This window comes from Tinamus guttatus, unplaced genomic scaffold (assembly GCF_059628265.1).
Source record: "Tinamus guttatus ecotype Peru unplaced genomic scaffold, ASM5962826v1 Tinamus_guttatus_pri_ptg000096l, whole genome shotgun sequence".
NCBI classification, from domain to species: Eukaryota; Metazoa; Chordata; class Aves; order Tinamiformes; family Tinamidae; genus Tinamus; species Tinamus guttatus.
This window is the reverse complement of record NW_028288630.1, coordinates 479,968-496,903: the sequence shown is the minus strand read 5'-3', so window position 1 is coordinate 496,903 and position 16,936 is coordinate 479,968. Positions and strand designations below refer to the sequence as shown.

Below are 16,936 nucleotides of genomic sequence, written 5' to 3'. Positions count from 1 at the left end.
CCTCTCCCGCCGCAGCCAGTCAGAAGAGAGGCGGGGGCAGGGCCGAGGGATGTTGGCCAATGAGAGGGCAGGGTGGTGCCCCTCCTACGGGCGCGCGGGGGGGGGGAGGGAGGGACGTCAGCCAATGGCGGAGCGGCTCAGCCAAAGTCGGTGGAAAATGGGGCGTGACCAAGCTCTGCCGAGGGCCAATCGGATCGGGCGCTGCCGCGGCCCCGCCTCCCCGCCATCGCGAGGGGCGGGGATGAGGGAGCCGAACGTGGACGGAAACTACCGAGCGCCTCCCGGAAAGAGCCGAAGATGCGCGCGGTGGGACGGAGCTCCGAAGGTCCCGGGTTCGCGGCCCCGCTCCGCTTCGGACCCCGCTCTGGACCCACCGCCCTCTCCTCGGCAGCGGGACAAAATCTGATGGGGACCTGGGTGTCCATGATGGGGACCATGCGGTGTGTCCCGGCCAGGGTGGCACTTGCCCCCGTGCAATGGTTTGCAGGAGCCTCGTGCAGTGCTTTGCACATCTGCACGCGAAATGTTTTCCACAAGCCACATGACAGCGGGTTGCAGAGCACAGGCCCATGCAGTAGCTTGCACAACCCTGGTGCAGTGCTTTGCACAAGCCCCCATGCACAGATCCGCACAGACCCTCGCACAATGATTTGCAGAAACCCCTGCAAATCCCCATCCGTCTGCAGAGCCGCGTCGCCCCAAGCACGAGAAGCAGAGCAGTGGAGGAGGAGAGTTCGTGTTGAACCCCCCACCGCGGCCTCAGGCGCCCACGGATCCTCAGGCGGCTGCCGCAGCCCTCCGGGGCCCCGCGAGCACCTCGTAGGCCTCCTGCAGCTCGATGAAGCGCCGCTCGGCCTCCTCGGCCCGGTGCCGGTTGTGGTCCGGGTGCCAAATCTTGACGAGCTCCCGGTAGCTCCTGTGCACGTCCTCGGCGGAGGAGCCGGCAGCGAGGCCCAGCACCTGTGGGGAGGCGGGAAGGAGCCCGTGGCGGGGCATGGAGCAGCTCCTGGAGGATCCCCCGCCTTTGCAATCTCCCACTTGCAGCCCCCTGGCTGCACCTCTCAGCATGAGCGGTGGGGGGCATGGACCAAGCGCCGGGAAATGTCCCCCGGTTGCACCCCTTTGGCTGAACCCCGGCTCCCGGTGTGCAGGGTGATGGCATGGAGCGGTCCCCAGGGAGTCCTCTCATTTGCAATCCCCTCTTTGCACCCATTCGGTTGTTCCCACCAGCTCCCGGCATGCAGGACAGGGGACCCCAAGGAGCCCCCCATCTTCACCCTGACTCGTTGCACCCACCAGCTCTTGGATGCAGGATGGGGGTTGGTCCCCAGGGAATCCCCCCCTTTGCAATCCCCTGTTTGCACCCCTCTCCCCCAGTTTGCATCCTGTTGTTGCCCCCTGCGGTTACACCCCAGTTGCACCCGCCATGGGCACAGTGCGCAGGGCTGCACCTCCCTCCCCAGTCGCAAAAGAGCCAGGGGTGCCAATTCACAGCCCTCCAGACCGCTCGCGCCCACCTCATACGCCCGGCGCAGGCGGATGTCGGCGCTGTCGCCATCGCCGCGTGCCCAGCGCAGCGCAGCCGCCACGAGGCCGCGGGTGCCCTGGGTGAGGAGGAGCAGCCCGGCGCCCACACGGCCCAGCACGGCGCCCAGCAGCGTCGCCGCCAGCGCCGCGTAGCCCAGCGCCAGGCGGCACAGCCGGACGCGCAGCGCGGCCCGCGGCGCCGCAGGGTCCTTGTAGCGCCGGTGGCGCTGGGCGGCCGCGGCGGCCGCCAGGCTCACGGGCAGCGCGCGGGCGCCCACGATCAGCGCGGTGAAGCCGGCGGCGGCCAGCACGGGCACTGCGGCCACCGTCTGCTCGCCCACCGACGCCGCGAGCCGCACGCCCAGCGCGGCGCCCAGCGGCACCGCCGGCGCCCAGGGCAGTGCCAGCCCCACCAGCGTCCCCATATAGGTCCCCGCCGCCAGCTGCATGGAGAAGCCCAGCGCGCTGGGGGCCGGCGCGGTGCCTGCGCGGTGCCGCTGCCGCGTCCTGGCGCCGTTGGCCGCGGCCACCCAGCCGGGCAGCTGGGGCAGGTCACAGAGCCAGCCGGCGCCGAAGCCGCCCAGTGTCACCAGCCACAGCAGCGCGTGGCTGTCGCGGCCCAGGTAGACGTGGTGCAGCCCCAGCGGCCCCCCCAGCGCCCACAGCCCGTAGGCCACCAGCAGCCGCTTGGCCATCGCCGGGGAGGGGGGTGTGCGGGCACTGGCGCCCGCTGCCTGCAGGGACACAGGGGCGGCTCAGGGGACGCTCATGGGGACATTATGTGCACAGCCCGAGACCTGCTTGCTCACCCAGGGCTGGTGCAGCCTAGAGCGCACCAGCCCAGAGTGCCCACGCGGGGATGGTGCATGCCCAGCTTGCACCCCCGTGCCCACCCAGGGCTGGTGCATGCCCACGCATAACCCAGGGTGCACACTGAGGACTAATGCAAACCCACCCAGGGCCGATGCATGTCCACATCGCACCCCACTTGCACCCTCAGGCCCAAGGCACGTCCTCTCGGTATGCCCACCCTGAGCTCTGGCATGCCCACCCGGGGCTCCAAGAGCCCATTCAGGGCCCCAGGAGCCCACCCGTAGCCCGACGTGCCCGCCCCGAGCCCCACATGGCCACCCAGGGCCCCCCTTGCACATCTGGGGCTGGTTCATGCCCACCCCACAGCCCCGCGAGTCCCTTGCGGGCTGGTGCTTCCTCCCCCGGACCCGGACCCGGACCCGCCCCACCGGGCACACTCCGGCGGTGCCACCCCCTCATCTCCCTCCCCGCGTGTCCACCCAGGGCTGCCACATGTCCCCTCCCTCCCCCCTGCACCCCCCGCCCCACAGCCCCGCGCCCCGCGCCCCGCCCCGGCACCCACCTCCCCGGCGGCCCCGCGGGGCTCGGCCGCCCGCGCCGCTCCCTCCCCGGGACGGACTTTGCTCCGCGGCGGATGCGGCGCCGCGGGGACAAAGTGCGCGGGACGCCCGGGGCCGCGGGGCACCTCCCCGCGCTCCCGCGGCTGCAGCTCCCACCCGCGCCCCGGCACGCGCGGGCTCCCGGCCTGTTTGCGGAGCCGGCGCCTCCGTGTTTGCTCGGCTTAGCGGGAGCAGCCGCCAATTTGGGCTCATTCATTATTAAAGGCCCCCGCAGCGGCTCGGGCCCCCCCTCCCGCCATCGCGACGCTGCGGCTGGGGAGGGGAGCACAGAGGGTCCCCCCGGCCCGGGCTGCCCCTCTGCCCTGTGGTTTGCGGGGCAGGGGGTGACTGCAACCCTGGGGGACACCCGCACCCTGTCCCCATCCCAGAGCCCCAATGCACGAGGGGTCTGGTGTCCCCCCCTGCCCGAGGGTCCCCACCCCACATCCCCAATGCACAAGGGGTGCCCAGCCCGTCCCACCGGGGCACAAGGGGGTCTCCAGCCTGGTCCTCATCACACACAAGGGCTCCAGCAGCCCCCAGCCCGGCTGTGCTTGGGTTGGGGGGGGAGGCAATGGGACAAATTCCTAAATTCACCCCTGTTTGGAGATGCAGCCGGCCCCCTGGGCCAGGAGCCCCCAAGGACCGTGCCGGTGCGGGGGGTGATGGACAGTCAGACGGGGCTGGCGGCTCCCCTGGGTCCCGCTGTCCGTCAGGGCACCCGGCTGACAGCGCGGCCCCCCCGTGCCCCCCGGCCCCGCTGCCTCCTGACAGCGCGGCCGGCCCCACGCTTGGCTGGAGCCGAGTGCGCCCCGTGTGCCCCCCCGCTGCGGCCGGGGAGGGGAGGGGGGTCCCACGGGCCCATCCACCCACTGGCACCTGCTCCGGAAAAAGGGCACCAGCACCTCCACAGGAGCCCGGACGCCTGGGCCCCCTCCCCGCAGGGGGGGGGTCTTGGGGCACCCCGAAGCCCCCGCGAGCCCCTGCTTGAGGGCGTAATTGGAGCCATTGATCAGCCTCGGCCACCGGCGTTTAAGGCATTGATTTTCAGCGCCTTCCTGCTAATTGGAGCATTTGTCACTGCCTCGTTGCACGGGGCGTCCTGGGCCCACATGGGGACCCCCCCCAGCCAACCCAACAGAGCCCCTGGGAACACGCACACGGGCTGCAATGCACACATGTGGCGAGGTGCTCATGCGCTGCAATGCACATGCGTGTTGCAGCGCGCATGCGTATTGCAGTGCACATGCGTGTCACAATGCGCATGCGTGTTGCAGTGCACACACGTATTGCAGCACACATGCATGTTGCAATGCACACGTGTGTTGCAGCGCAATGCATGCTGCAATGCACACACACGCCAGTGCAGGGGGGCCGCACACAGCCCCACCAGCCCAGGCCGTGCACGGCTGCCCTGCACACGCACCTTGGCATGCACGGCTGCACCGCTCGCACACGCACGCACCAGGGCTTGAAAAAACCCTACAGGGTTGGTTAAAGGAATCCGGCGCCTGATCCTGAATGTCACGTTGCCTTGTCAGTTTGCTGGTAATTAATGCAAACTCCGGGGCCGGAGTCCCTCTGGACTCGTACATCACTGCCAGCGCCGGGCTGCAGAGCAGCCCCTTTACCCAAGTGCTGTTATTAGGGGAATTTTATATGTATTAGCTGTTGATGCACATTAATACATTAAAAATGTCAGCGGTGGAGGCCAGCTAATTGTCTGATTTAAATGTCTATTTGTCAGCGCGCGGCTCAGGTAGGCATGAGGCGAATGGGCAATGAGGCCGGGGCGGCACAGGGCCGGGTGGCGCAGGGGGCTGGGGGTGCGGGGGGCCGGGGACCCCGCCCTGGCCGCCCACCCCTCCGCTCCAGCGCGGATCTCTGCACCCGACGCCCCCTGAATCCTTAATAAATGCCGCCCAGGCAGGGAATTGATGCGGGCCGGGCGGCAGCCATGCGGCGCGGCGCACGCTGGCAGCCGTGATGGACGGCCCCGCGAGCCGCGGGGGGGTGTAAATCCCCGCCGGGAAGCCCTGGCCATCCCTGGGTCCCTCGACAGGCGGTGACAGCCCGTCACCGCGGCTCCCCCGCCCCAGCACAGCCTCCGTGGCTGAGACCCGACAGCTCATCACAGCAGCAGCCCTGCGGCCCGGCGGGGGGGTTGCAGTGCTGGCAGCTGCCTGTCATAGCGGAGCCCGTCGATATTTCATGTGGTCCGGGAGCACGGGGAGGTCTCAACTCTGGGGACGGGGACATTGCGCAGTGGCTGCTGGAGCACCGAGCTCTGCCCGGATCCAGGCCGGGGCTCTGCACTGAGCCTGGGCCAACGACCGAAAGCTCCTGACACTGAGGGACACAGTGCTCAGCAAGGGAGGGGGCAGCATCCACAATCCCAGAGCTTCCCAAAATGCCAGGAGTGACAGGATTGGGACACCGAAAAGCAGTTGAATGGCAGTGGGGGACAGCTCCAGAGCCCCCACCTGCGCCCATCCTGTTCCAGTTAATAACCTCCAGCCACCTCATGGCTGATTAGGACCAGTTAGCAAGCACTGGCCATGGGACCAATGCCAGAGACACAGGCTGTGGGGACACGGGCTGCATGTTGGGGACAGAAGGAAAACAGGAGATGGGATGCACATGCTGGGGACAGGATGCATGCGAGGTCATCCCATTCCCATCCTTGCCACCGCGGTGGCTTTTCCCATCCCCCAGCATGTGGGGCCGAGGGCTCGGGGGGGTCCTGGCCGCGGACGGCCCAGCGAGCCGTGACGCCGGCAGCTCCGCGCGCTCGATTATGCTAACAAATGTGTTCCCGGCACCGCCGCGATGCTCCGCCGTCCCCACGGCCCAGGCTGCTCCTTCCAATCAAGCGGGACGGCCCCGCGCTCCCGGGGGAGCGTCGCCCCGCGCTGCGGCCCCATTAAACCGCTTCCCCCGCCAGCGGGCCGCTGTTTTATTGTTGCCGCTCAAGGACAATTTTCATCCAATTGAGCCCGGCCCGGAGGCCCAGCTTGATTGCAAACATGCCCTGGATGGAGCGCGTGGCGCCCGGGCGCCTCTGGCCCATCGATATTCATTTGCAGCAGGTCCCTCCCGGCCGCAGGCGCTGACGGGCCCATTTGTCTGCAGGCCCCGGTGCCACGCAGCAATTGGGAGGGAAGCGCTGGGCCGCCCCGGACGCGGGGTGTGCACGGGAGCAGGGCACACACCGGGCACAGTACATGCACCGGACACCAGCACTTGTGCAGCCAGCATGGCGACATGTCCGCAGGGCCACCGAGGCACATGCCTCCTTGTCACCTGCCCATGCAGCAGGAGAGATGCTCCCCGGAGCGCCCTGGGTGCCCCTGCAGCAGCCCCACGTCCCACTCCCTGCTGTGGGTCTGCTGCTCCAGGTCCCCGTGTTATCCATCGGGGTGTGTGTGTGTGTGGGGGGGCTACATTACTGTCCCCCAGCCCGGTTCTGTCCCACAACGCGGTGCCCCGGCCCCCATCGGGCCAACGTGTGGCCAGAGCCCGGGACCCCCCGCATCCCTGCCGGCGGGTAGGGGAGGGTCCCGGGGGGGCGGCCACAGCCCGGCCGAGCCGGCAGCGCCGCGGGAGAGGCCGGGAGCGCAGGACGCGCCCCCCTCCCGCCGCCCTCGGCGCGTCTCCCCGGGACTGACCTTTCTCGCCGCCGCCGCCTCTATTTTTACCAGCCGTGTTTGCTCCGAGCTGCCTCCCACCCCGGCGGCGCTGCCGGCCCCGGCCCCGGCTCCCCCGGGCCGCGGCCCCGCAAAGCCGCTCCGGGACGCCTGGGCCCCGAAGGGGCGGGCGCAGAGGGACGGGGAGCACCACTCATTAGCGCTCGGGGCTTCCCCGCGCCGCCCCGCTAATTAACGGCCCTCGCTAATTAACGGCCCTGGCGCTCGCTCGGCCCTGCGGGCTTGGCCGCTGCGGGAGGGGGGCGGGCGTGGGGCGCCGCTGCCGCCGCGATTTGTTTCACAAACGTTGCCGTTCGCTTCCCCGGTTCGCATTGATCCTCCCGCGAAAAGGGCCATAAATCCATCTAATATCGCGGCTGATTGATTAGCGCGGCCGGGGAGCTGGCCGGGCTGCGCATCCGGCAGCACAGGGAGGCATCCCACGTGCAGCGCGGGGGGGACCTGTGCCTGCACTCCCGACACGGGCACAGGGGCCCACGCACCCCCACGGCAGGAGCTGCCACACGGGGCACAGCGCATCCCTATGCAGGGACACGTGTGTGCAACCCCCGCTGTGTGTGCAACTCCTGCGTGTGCAAGTCCTGCGTGTGCAAAGCTGCCCTGGGGCCCTGCTGGCGTCATCCCCTCGAAGGGAGATGCAGAGCCCTGTGCAGGGCCAGCCAGGGGCTCCACGCAGCCTTTCCTTGTCCCCCCCCGCCGCCGGCCGTGGCAGCTGCCAGGCTGCGGCCGCGCTCCCAGGGGTGCCGGGGGCAAGACTCCGCTCTGCATAACGGAACGGATTCAGCACAGACTTGAAAAGAGCAGCCATAAATCAGGTCCCAAAGCCCAGGCGGCCCCGCGCCTCCGCCAAGATGAATGGGGAAGCGGTGGCAGCGGCAGCAGAGCCGGGAGCAGCGGAGCGGGGGGCAGCTCCCCCCGTGCAGGGGGTGCAGGATGCTCTGGGCACCGATGCAGAGAGGTCCAGGGGCTGTGGAGGCCGCGGTGCTGCTGGGGGTACAGGGCCCTGGGCCCGGCACACACACACCTGGAGCCTGGTGTAGGCTCACACAAGGTGCACCTGGTGGTGCCCAGCCCTGTGACACACACACGTGCACACCTGCACCCCTCCTGCAATGCACACCCTGCATCCAACCCCCTCTGCACCCATCCCCCACCTACAATGCACACCCTGCACATGTACACCCCTGCACACGTCAGCCTGCACCACCACCTGTACACCCAGACCCCTGCACACACACACACTCATGCCACCTGTACCGAGCACACCCCTTGCACACATGCACACACACCTGTGCACCCTGCACACCACCTGCAGCACACACAGCCATGCACCCAGAAAGTGCACACACATACACACACTCACACTGCCTCTACTCATCCCACGCACAACCAGAAATGCGCCCAACACCCCCTGCACACACACAAACAAACGTGTATACACACACACACACTGCCTGCATACCTCTTGCACACCCGCACTCACGTCAGCACCCATCATGCGCACACCTGAACCCAGCACCTCCCCTGCAGCACACACAGCACCCAGCAAGTACACACACCCGCGCACCCGCACACCTTTTCCTGCACATATACACCCAGCACGCACCCCCCCCGCACACCCAACACCCCCCTTGCATCCCTCCCCGCTCCCCTGACAGGCACCTGCACCCCCAGAACAGCCTGCAGCCCTCACACCCCGCGCCCCCCGCAGCCCCGCACACCCCGCACATCGCGACCCCCCCGCGCCCCCGCCCCCGCCCCGCGCCCGCCCCTCCCGCGCTGCCCGGGGCCGGCGGCTCGCGCCGTCGAGCGGCGGCGGCTGCGGCGCGGGCGGCGGCGGCGGCTCCACGTGCGCTCCAGGCTCCAGGTACCGGCGGCACCGGGGGGGAGGAGCACGGCGGCATCGGGGATCCCGAGTGGGGCGGGGGAGGCCGGGGTCCCGGCGGCACCGGGCGACGCTGCCCCCGGCCCGCGGCCGCCGCCGGGGCGCAGCGGGAATCGCGCGGGGGGCTGCAGCTGGGCCCCCTCCCGGAGGGGGCTTCGTGCTCTGGGGCTCCCGCCGCGCGGGGCTCCCGTTCCCGGGGGGCTCCCGTTCCCGGGGGGTTCCCGGGCAACTTGACAAGAAGTTGCCCTGCGCGTCGGGGCGGCTCCGCGCGCCCGCGATTCCATCCCGGCTCCATCCGCAGCTTCATCCCGGCTCCGTCCCCAGCTCCATCCCTGCTCCGTTCCAGGCTGCATCCTCGGCTCCATCCGCAGCTTCATCCCGGCTCCGCTGCCGATTATATTCACGACTGCGGTCCCGGCTCCGTTCCAGTCTCCGGTCCCGGTTCCATCCCCGGCTGCACCCCCAGCTTCGGTGCCGGTTATACACGACTCTGGTCTCCGCTCCATCCCGGGCTCCATCAGCGGCTCTGATCCCGACTGCATCCCTCGCTCCGATCCCGACTGCATCCCCGCCTCCGGTCCCGGCTACATCCCCGCCTCCGGTCCCAGCTCCGAACCCGGCTCCGGTGCAGCTTATATCCCGGCTCCATCCCCGGCTCCATCAGTGGCTCTGGTCCCGGCTCCGGGCCCGTCTGCGCTCCCGGCTTCCTCCCCGGTCGCACCCGCAGCCCCGTCGGCCCCGGCCCCGCCGCGCGGCGCGGCCCCTCCGGCGGCACCATCGCGCCCAAGAGCGAACCGGACCTGCTGGCGCTCGCCGCCTCCCGCCTCAGTCGCCGGCGGCGGGTGGCAGCGGCGGCCGTCGGCGTGGCCATGGTGCTGGTGCTGCTCGTGGCCATCCCGCTGCTCGTGCACAGCTCCAAGGCCGCGGCGCACTACGAGATGCTGGGCAGCTGCCGCATGGTCTGCGACCCCTACCCGGCCGGGGCGCCCGGCGCCGGTCCCGAGCTGGCGGCCGCTTCGCCGCCGCCCTTTCTGCCCGGGGCTAAGGGCGAACAGGGCCGCAAGGGCCGCGCCGGAGTGCGGGGGCCGCCGGGGCCGCCGGGACCGCGCGGGCCGCCGGGGGAGCCGGGCCGGCCCGGGCCGCCGGGACCGCCCGGGCCGGGCCCGGGCGGCTACATCCCCTCCTTCTACAGCCCCAAAATCGCCTTCTACGCGGGGCTGCGGAAGCCGCACGAGGGCTACGAGGTGCTGCGCTTCGACGACGTGGTCACCAACGTGGGTAACTACTACGAGCCGTCGAGCGGCAAGTTCACCTGCCCCCTGCCCGGCATCTACTACTTCACCTACCACGTCCTCATGCGCGGCGGCGACGGCACCAGCATGTGGGCCGATCTCATGAAGAACGGGCAGGTACGGGGCCCCCGGCCACCCCCGGCCCTCCCCCGCGCCGCTCCGCCCAGCTCCCCGTCCCGCTGCCCCCTCCAGGCAGCCCGGTTCCCCCGTACTCGGCTCCCAGCCCCGGCACCTCCACGGCCTCCCGCGGCGCTGAGCACAAAACACCGGGTCGAGCCCCGGCGCTTGGAGCAGATCGGGACGGCGCCGCCGGGGCTCGCGGCTTTGGCCCCGTAGGGAAACATGGGAGCTCCCCCGGGAACGGCGGCCCCGCCGAGCCCCGGCCGGGAGCCGACTCCGCCCGCGCCGGAGGAGCGGGGGGTGCCACGATCCCCGCGCTCCGGTGCCAGGTACTGCCGGCGGCGGCTCCGGTAGCGGCGAGGCCGCGGCCGCTCTCGACGATTCCAATTTATTAGCGGAGACTGATCGGCCGCGATCGCTGCCGCCTCTACCAGGAGCTGCTCCCGGTCCCGGAGGCTCCGCCGGGCAGTGAGAGTGCCCGGTAACACGGGAGGGGGAGGCATCGCCGGGATGGGGAGCGAGGGGGACACGGGAGAGGGACACGGGGTGCTGCCGGTCCCCAAATCTTCTGCAGCTGCACTGGGGTCACCGGGACACCCGCGGATGATTGTCACCTCCAGCGTCCCCAGCGAACCCAGGGCATGTGGGGGCCGGGGCGAGGAGGACCTGGACATCTGGGTCCCTGTCTCAGCTCCGTGTCAGCCGGGCTGCGAGAGCGACCTTGAGCGGCCACTTCCCCCCCGGCTCAGTCCCCGTCCCCATCCGGGGCGCGGGGGGCTCACAGCCCTGTCCCCCCGCCAGGTGAGGGCCAGCGCCATCGCCCAGGACGCCGACCAGAACTACGACTACGCCAGCAACAGCGTCATCCTGCACCTGGACGTGGGCGACGAGGTGTTTGTCAAGCTGGACGGCGGTAAGGTGCACGGCGGCAACACCAACAAGTACAGCACCTTCTCCGGCTTCATCATCTATCCGGACTGAGCTGCGGCTCCCCCGGCCCCGCTGGGGATGGGGAGGGGGTCCCTGCTGCCCGGGGCGGGCAGGGAGCCCCCCAGCCCCGCGGAGCCTCGGGAGGTGGATGTGGTGAGGCCGGTTTCCCCCCGGTGTCGCGGTGCAGGGCAGCCCGGGGACGAGCCGGCTGTGCACGCGCGCCCGCTCACCCCCAGTGCCCTCCCTGCACCCCCGGCACGGCTGTAGCTGCAACAGCTAAACACACACTGGCTGTCCCCCCGCACACCCCCTGGCTGCGCATGCCGCCCCTCAGCACCCCCGTGTAAATACAGCCTCCTGCACCCCCCTGCATGCCAACACCCGCCGGGCCACACACCCCTCGCTACACCCGCACCGCCGAGCAGCGGCCTCATGCTGGGCTCCCCAAAACACATCTGATTGTTGCACTTGTTATTTGCCTACCCTCCCCAATAAAATACTCTGGTTTTGGACACGCAGCTGCTGGCTTTGCCTCGGCGCCCACCCGGAGGCGGGGCACAGAGGGGACAGGTCCCGGAGAGCGGCACGAACATCCCGCAGTGTCGCGCACATCCCGGAGCGCCGCGGCGCTGGCCCCGTCTGTTGCCTGTCACCGCTCCGCGCGTTGCCGCCGGTAATGAGCGCACCAGCGGCCGCTGTAATTGGCACCTGGGCGCCAAGCAGCCTGGGAACCGGTGCGGAGAAGGCGGGGACAGGGGGACAAGGCAGGCGCACAGGCAGCCAGGACACCCCAGGGAGGGAGCTGGGCCCCCCACCTAACAGAGAAGAGCCCAGGGGCTGTGGGGGGGCCCAGGCGTCTGGGTGGCCACCCCATTGCATGATCCTGCTGGGCCGGGCCCCAGGACAGCAGCGGGAAACCCACGAGTGCAACAAGGGTTTTATTCAGCCCGGGGGCCCCCGGCATCCCCACGGGCTCCCCTTTCCCCGTGGGGGCTGCAGCTGGGGGGGCTCCGGCCCCATCTCTGGCTCCTGCCGGCTGCCCTCGGGTCGTCGCCACCTTTGTCACCGGCCCCTGCGGAGCTGCAGGGAGAGAGGGGCAAAGAGGGGACGGGGGTCAACCGGGGGGTTCCCCCCTTCCCGGGTGCCGCCGAGCTGCGGGACCCCCCGGGAACCCCCCACACCTGCCCAAAGGACTCGGACCCAAGGGACTGTCCCTACACGGAGTTCCCGATACCCTTCCAGGCCCCTCCAACACTGCTATGTGACCTCCCAACACCCCCATGAGCACCCCCAACATCCGCATGGGACTCCCAACAACCCCCGGAGGCCCCCAACAGCCCCTCTAGACTCGCACTACCCCTCTCGGGGACTGCCAACAACCCACCGGGATCCCGTAACCCCGTCCCATGCCCACAACACCCGTCGGGGTCCTCCAACCCCCTCCCCGCACCCTCTCAAGCACCCGACAACACTCGCGACGCCACCGCCGCCCCGCGCCGCCACTTTGTAACATCGCGCTCGCGCTGATTGGGCGCCGTGCCCGCACCGACCAATGAGCGACGCGGGAGGCGGGCCCAGCGCGGCGCGCGGCCGTGGATTGGCCGAGGCCGCCCGGCAGCCTCGCAGCGCCAGGGGGCGCTGCGGCGAGGAGGCGCCGGAGCATAGAGAGCGCGGGCGGAGCGGGGCAGAGCGGCGCGGGGCGGGGGGACAGCGGCGGTGCGGCACCCCCGGGCCGGGGGGTGCAGGGGGTCCCTGTCCCGGGGTACCTGGGCCGCCTGTAGCGGGAGCGGCGCCGCACCGGGCGCCTCCGCCTTGTCCGTCCTCCCTGGCCCGCATCCCAACACCCCTGCACCTTCAGAGACAGGGCTGGGGGAAACAGGAGGGGACAGGGGTGAGAGGGACAACCCCAGGACAAGAGACCATGGAGTAACAACGTGCGAGTGCAAAGGGAGGGTTTATTGGGGCAACAATAAGCCGGGAGCACAAAGAGGAGTTATTGGAGCAACAACCCACGAGGACAAAAAGGGGGGTGGTGTCATTAAGCACTAGGTGCCTGTGGCTCAACAGGGTCCCCCAAGGCTGCCTGAGGACCCAGGTGCCCGGGTGCCTCAAGCCACCGCGGTGGCCGGTGGCCGTGGGGACTGCCTGTCAGGCTTGTGGGAGGGCTGCCAGGGGGGTGACCAGTGTCCAGGGATGTCACCGGGGCCTGCGAGGCTTCCAGCCGCGACTCTTTCGTCGGGGACGGGGGTAGCTCCATCCGGCAAACAACCAGCTCCGGCGGGGACGAGGACAGCGGCTCCAGGACCGTCCCCAGGCCAGGGGCCATGGAGCCACTGCAGCCCAGCTGGGCTCCCCCCGCGCCTGGGGACGCAGGGACACTGCCCTGCCTGTTCCCTTCCTGCGCAGGGACATGGGGACAGGTTGGGGGACACAGGCAGGACTGGCCCCCTGCTTCCCCCAGACACCTCCCCATCCCACCCTGCAGGGACATCCCCCCAAGGCCGCCCCAGAGCCTCCCCCCAAATCCAAGAGACCCCTTGTCCCCAGAGCCCCCCCACCTGCAGGACCCTCCCACACCTCCCCACAGCACCGGTATCCATGACACAGGGGTGTTCCCAAAGCCACCCCCCTGCCACCCCCGGGGGGGCCCAAGGGCTGCAACACTCACCCCCCCGGATGACGGGGAGGGGGTCACGTACCTGGCGGGCACCCGCACGCGGGCGCTGGGCGCGGGGGGTGCGGGAGAAGGGCAGCTGCTCCCTGGAGAGCTGCAGGGAGCAGAGGGGCTGGTGGGGCCCTGGGAGGGGGCCCAGGTGTCCTGGCCCCCCCCTCCTTCCCCTGCCCCAAAACTCATCCCCACCTGGGTGACGGGCACACGACGAGCAGAGCCGAAGGGCGAGGGGACACAGGGGGCTGCGATGCGGGCGGCTACCATGGGGGACTTGGAGCCTGCGGGGACAAGGACAAGGCGGCGGAATGGGGGTGGCATCTGAATTGCTGCCAGACCCCCGGGGCGGCAGCCAGGACCCCCCAGGGGGGCAGGGGAGACTCCCTAGAGGGCAGGGAAGGTCCCCAGGGGGTGGCCAGGAGCCCCAAGGGGGGCAGCCAGGACCCCTCGCACACACCAAGGGGCTGGGGGTCACTCACCTGCCTTGGTGGCGCTGGCAGGACCCCCCTCCGCCTGCCGGGTGCTGCCGAGAGACACGGGACCCCCGTGAGCCCCTCGGGCCTCCCCACACGCGCAGCGAGGTGGCCGGTCTCAGCCCACTCTGCTCCCCGCACCACCAACCACCCCAGGGGCCCCTCACCTGGGCGCAGGGCTGGTCCCCTGCGGCCAGGGGTGCTGGGGGCTCCGGGCACGCAGGGGCACCCGCCGCGCCAGCCCGCACCCCTCCACGGTGCCCCTGGGGGGGCTGCCGAGGCGGCGCTTGGCCAGGACGGGCAGGGGGCTGTTCCACTCTGCGAGAGGGGTCTGCAAGGGGACAGTGTGAGCGGGGCTGGCAGCACCACAGAGGGCCCCCCCTCTGCAGTGATGCTGGGTGGGGGGCACCCACCTTCTTGGCAGCTGCGGGTGGGCGCGGGGCACGGGGGGTGCAGGAGGAGGGCGGCTGCTGCCTGCAGGGCTGCGGGGAGCAGAAGTGCTGCTGGGACCTCGGGAGCGGGCCCAGGCGTCCGGGCTGCCCCCGACCCCCACACTCACCTCAGCCTGGGTGACGGGCACACGACGAGCACAGCCAAAGGGCGAGGGGACACAGGGGGCTGCAACGTGGGCTGCTACCATGGGGGACTTGGAGCCTGCGGGGACAAGGACAAGGCGGCGGAGGGTGCGGGGGGGTCTGAGTTGCTGCCAGACCCCCAGGAGGCAGCCAGGACCCGCAGTGGAGACTCCCTACAGGGCAGGGAAGGGGGTGGCCAGGAGCTGCAAGGGGGGAAGCCAGGACCCCTCGCACACACCAAGGGGCTGGGGGTCACTCACCTGCCTTGGTGGCGCTGGCAGGACCCCCCTCCGCCTGCCGGGTGCTGCCGAGAGACACGGGGCCCCCGTGAGCCCCTCGGGCCTCCCCACACGTGCAGCGAGGTGGCCGGTCTCAGCCCACACCGCGGTCTCTCACCTGCGTGTGGAGCTGCTGCCCCGCAGCTGGGGGGACAGGGAGCTCAGGGGCACCCGCCGCGCCAGCCCGCACCCCTCCACGGTGCCTCTGGGGGTGCGACCTTCCGTCTGTGGCGGCTTCTCCTTGGTGCCGGAGGGGACAACCGGTTGCAGCTGCTCGGCCATGGCCCTGGGGTGCCACATTAGGGGGATGCAAGTGTCAAAACACCGGGGACATCCAAACCCCCGTCCCCAACCGCCCCTGGTCTCCTCCAGGGACAACCCCCAGTGAAGTGTGCCCCGCCAGGGTCACCTGCTATTGGGGTCTGGGGCTTCACCCCAAGGGGACCGACCAAGAAGACCCAACACCCCCGGGACCCCCAACACCCCTCTACCTCCCTCATGGGGACCCTCAGCAGCCACAGGGACGTGCCTAACACCGCTGGGAGACTCCCACGGGGCCCCCAACAGCCCCTCCAGGCCCCCAACACACGCCGGGACATCCCTAACACCGCAGGGGGACGCCAACACCGTCGGGGTCCTCCAACCCCCTCCCCGCACCCTCTCACGCACCCGACAACACCCGCGCCGCCGCCACCGCCGCCCCGCGTCGCCACTTTGTAACATCGCGCTCGCGCTGATTGGGCGCCGCGCCCGCACCGACCAATGAGCGACGCGGGAGGCGGGCCCAGCGTGGCGCGCGGCCGTGGATTGGCCGAGGCCGCCCGGCAGCCTCGCAGCGCCAGGGGGCGCTGCGGCGAGGAGGCGCCGGAGCATAGAGAGCGCGGGCGGAGCGGGGCAGAGCGGCGCGGGGCGGGGGGACAGCGGCGGTGCGGCACCCCCGGGCCGGGGGGTGCAGGGGGTCCCTGTCCCGGGGTACCTGGGCCCTCCCTACCGGGAGCGGCGCCGCACCGGGCGCCCCCGCCTTGTCCGTGCTCGATGGACGTACCCGGCACCTTGCACGTACCCCTGCATCTTGCACGGATCCCTGGTGCGTGCAGGTACCCCTGCACTTGCGCGGATCCCTGCTCCATGCAGGTACCCCTGCACCTTGCACATAACCCTGCACCACGCACACCCCGCTACACCCATGCACGTGTGCCTGCATCCCTGCACCATACACACACCCCTGCATGTACCCCCCGCAGCGGTGTTTTGTAGCGCCAGGGGAGGGGACTCCCCGGTGGGGAGGCTGTGTCGTTTGGCAGGACCCTCTAGCACGTCCTGGTGTGACCTGCCCGGCTCATCAGTGGCCTCCGGGCCCAGGACAGCGAGGGCCCCCGGTCCCCAGCTCCCGTGGCCGCGCTGGGCACCCTGCCCAGGAGCAGTCCTGGATGTCCCCATGTCCCCCCCGCGCCCGAGCGGCTGCGAACAATGAGCAAGAGGCAAAAGGGAATGGAGACAAAAGAAATACAATCTTTATTGGTAGAAGCAACCAACCAAAAGACACATTTTATTTATTAAAAAAAAAGAAAAAAACAAAAGAAAACAAAAAAAAAAAAGCCCAAATGAGGTACCGGAGGACTGGAAAAGTCAGCGTCACTTCGGTCTTCAGAAAGAGCAAGAGAGAACCAGGAACTCCGGGCCGATCCAGCCTCTCTTCCACGCCTGGAAAGGTGATGGAGCAGCTCCTCCTAGAGGCCATTCCCGGGCATTCCAAGGGAAGGAAGGTGACCGGGGGAGGCAGGGCAGATTAACAGAGGGGATGTCATGTTTAAGCAACCTGACTAACCTAACACTATGGGACAGACGGATGTTGGCAGGCAGTGATGTCTCCCTTGACTCCAGCAAGGTTTTTCACACCCACGGGGTCCTCACAGGGGAGCTCGGGGGACAGACAGACACGCAATCACAGGCAGGAAAACAGGGTAAAAATAGCCAAGGGCCTATGGACCCCGCAGACCCACAACTGCTGATAAACCAGAGACACCGTGAGCGTCCCAAGGTGCCCGTGGCTGCCCACACGGCCCAGT

General features: G+C 69.8%; 2 protein-coding genes across 2 annotated transcripts; one reads left to right on the top strand and one right to left on the bottom strand.

The window, feature by feature from the left end:
• Positions 1–777: 777 nt before the first annotated feature.
• On the bottom strand, positions 778–2,222 carry DNAJC22 (DnaJ heat shock protein family (Hsp40) member C22). Its single transcript, XM_088520717.1, has 2 exons — positions 1,518–2,222; positions 778–960 (listed from the first exon to the last, which is right to left on the bottom strand). The coding sequence occupies exons 1-2, from the start codon at positions 2,220–2,222 to the stop codon at positions 778–780; spliced, it is 888 nt and encodes a 295-aa protein (XP_088376843.1).
• A 7,148-nt stretch (positions 2,223–9,370) lies between these two features.
• On the top strand, positions 9,371–10,926 carry C1QL4 (complement C1q like 4). The gene is made up of 2 exons (XM_088520705.1): positions 9,371–9,940; positions 10,745–10,926. The coding sequence occupies exons 1-2, from the start codon at positions 9,401–9,403 to the stop codon at positions 10,922–10,924; spliced, it is 720 nt and encodes a 239-aa protein (XP_088376831.1). The 5' UTR covers positions 9,371–9,400; the 3' UTR covers positions 10,925–10,926.
• Positions 10,927–16,936: the final 6,010 nt, after the last annotated feature.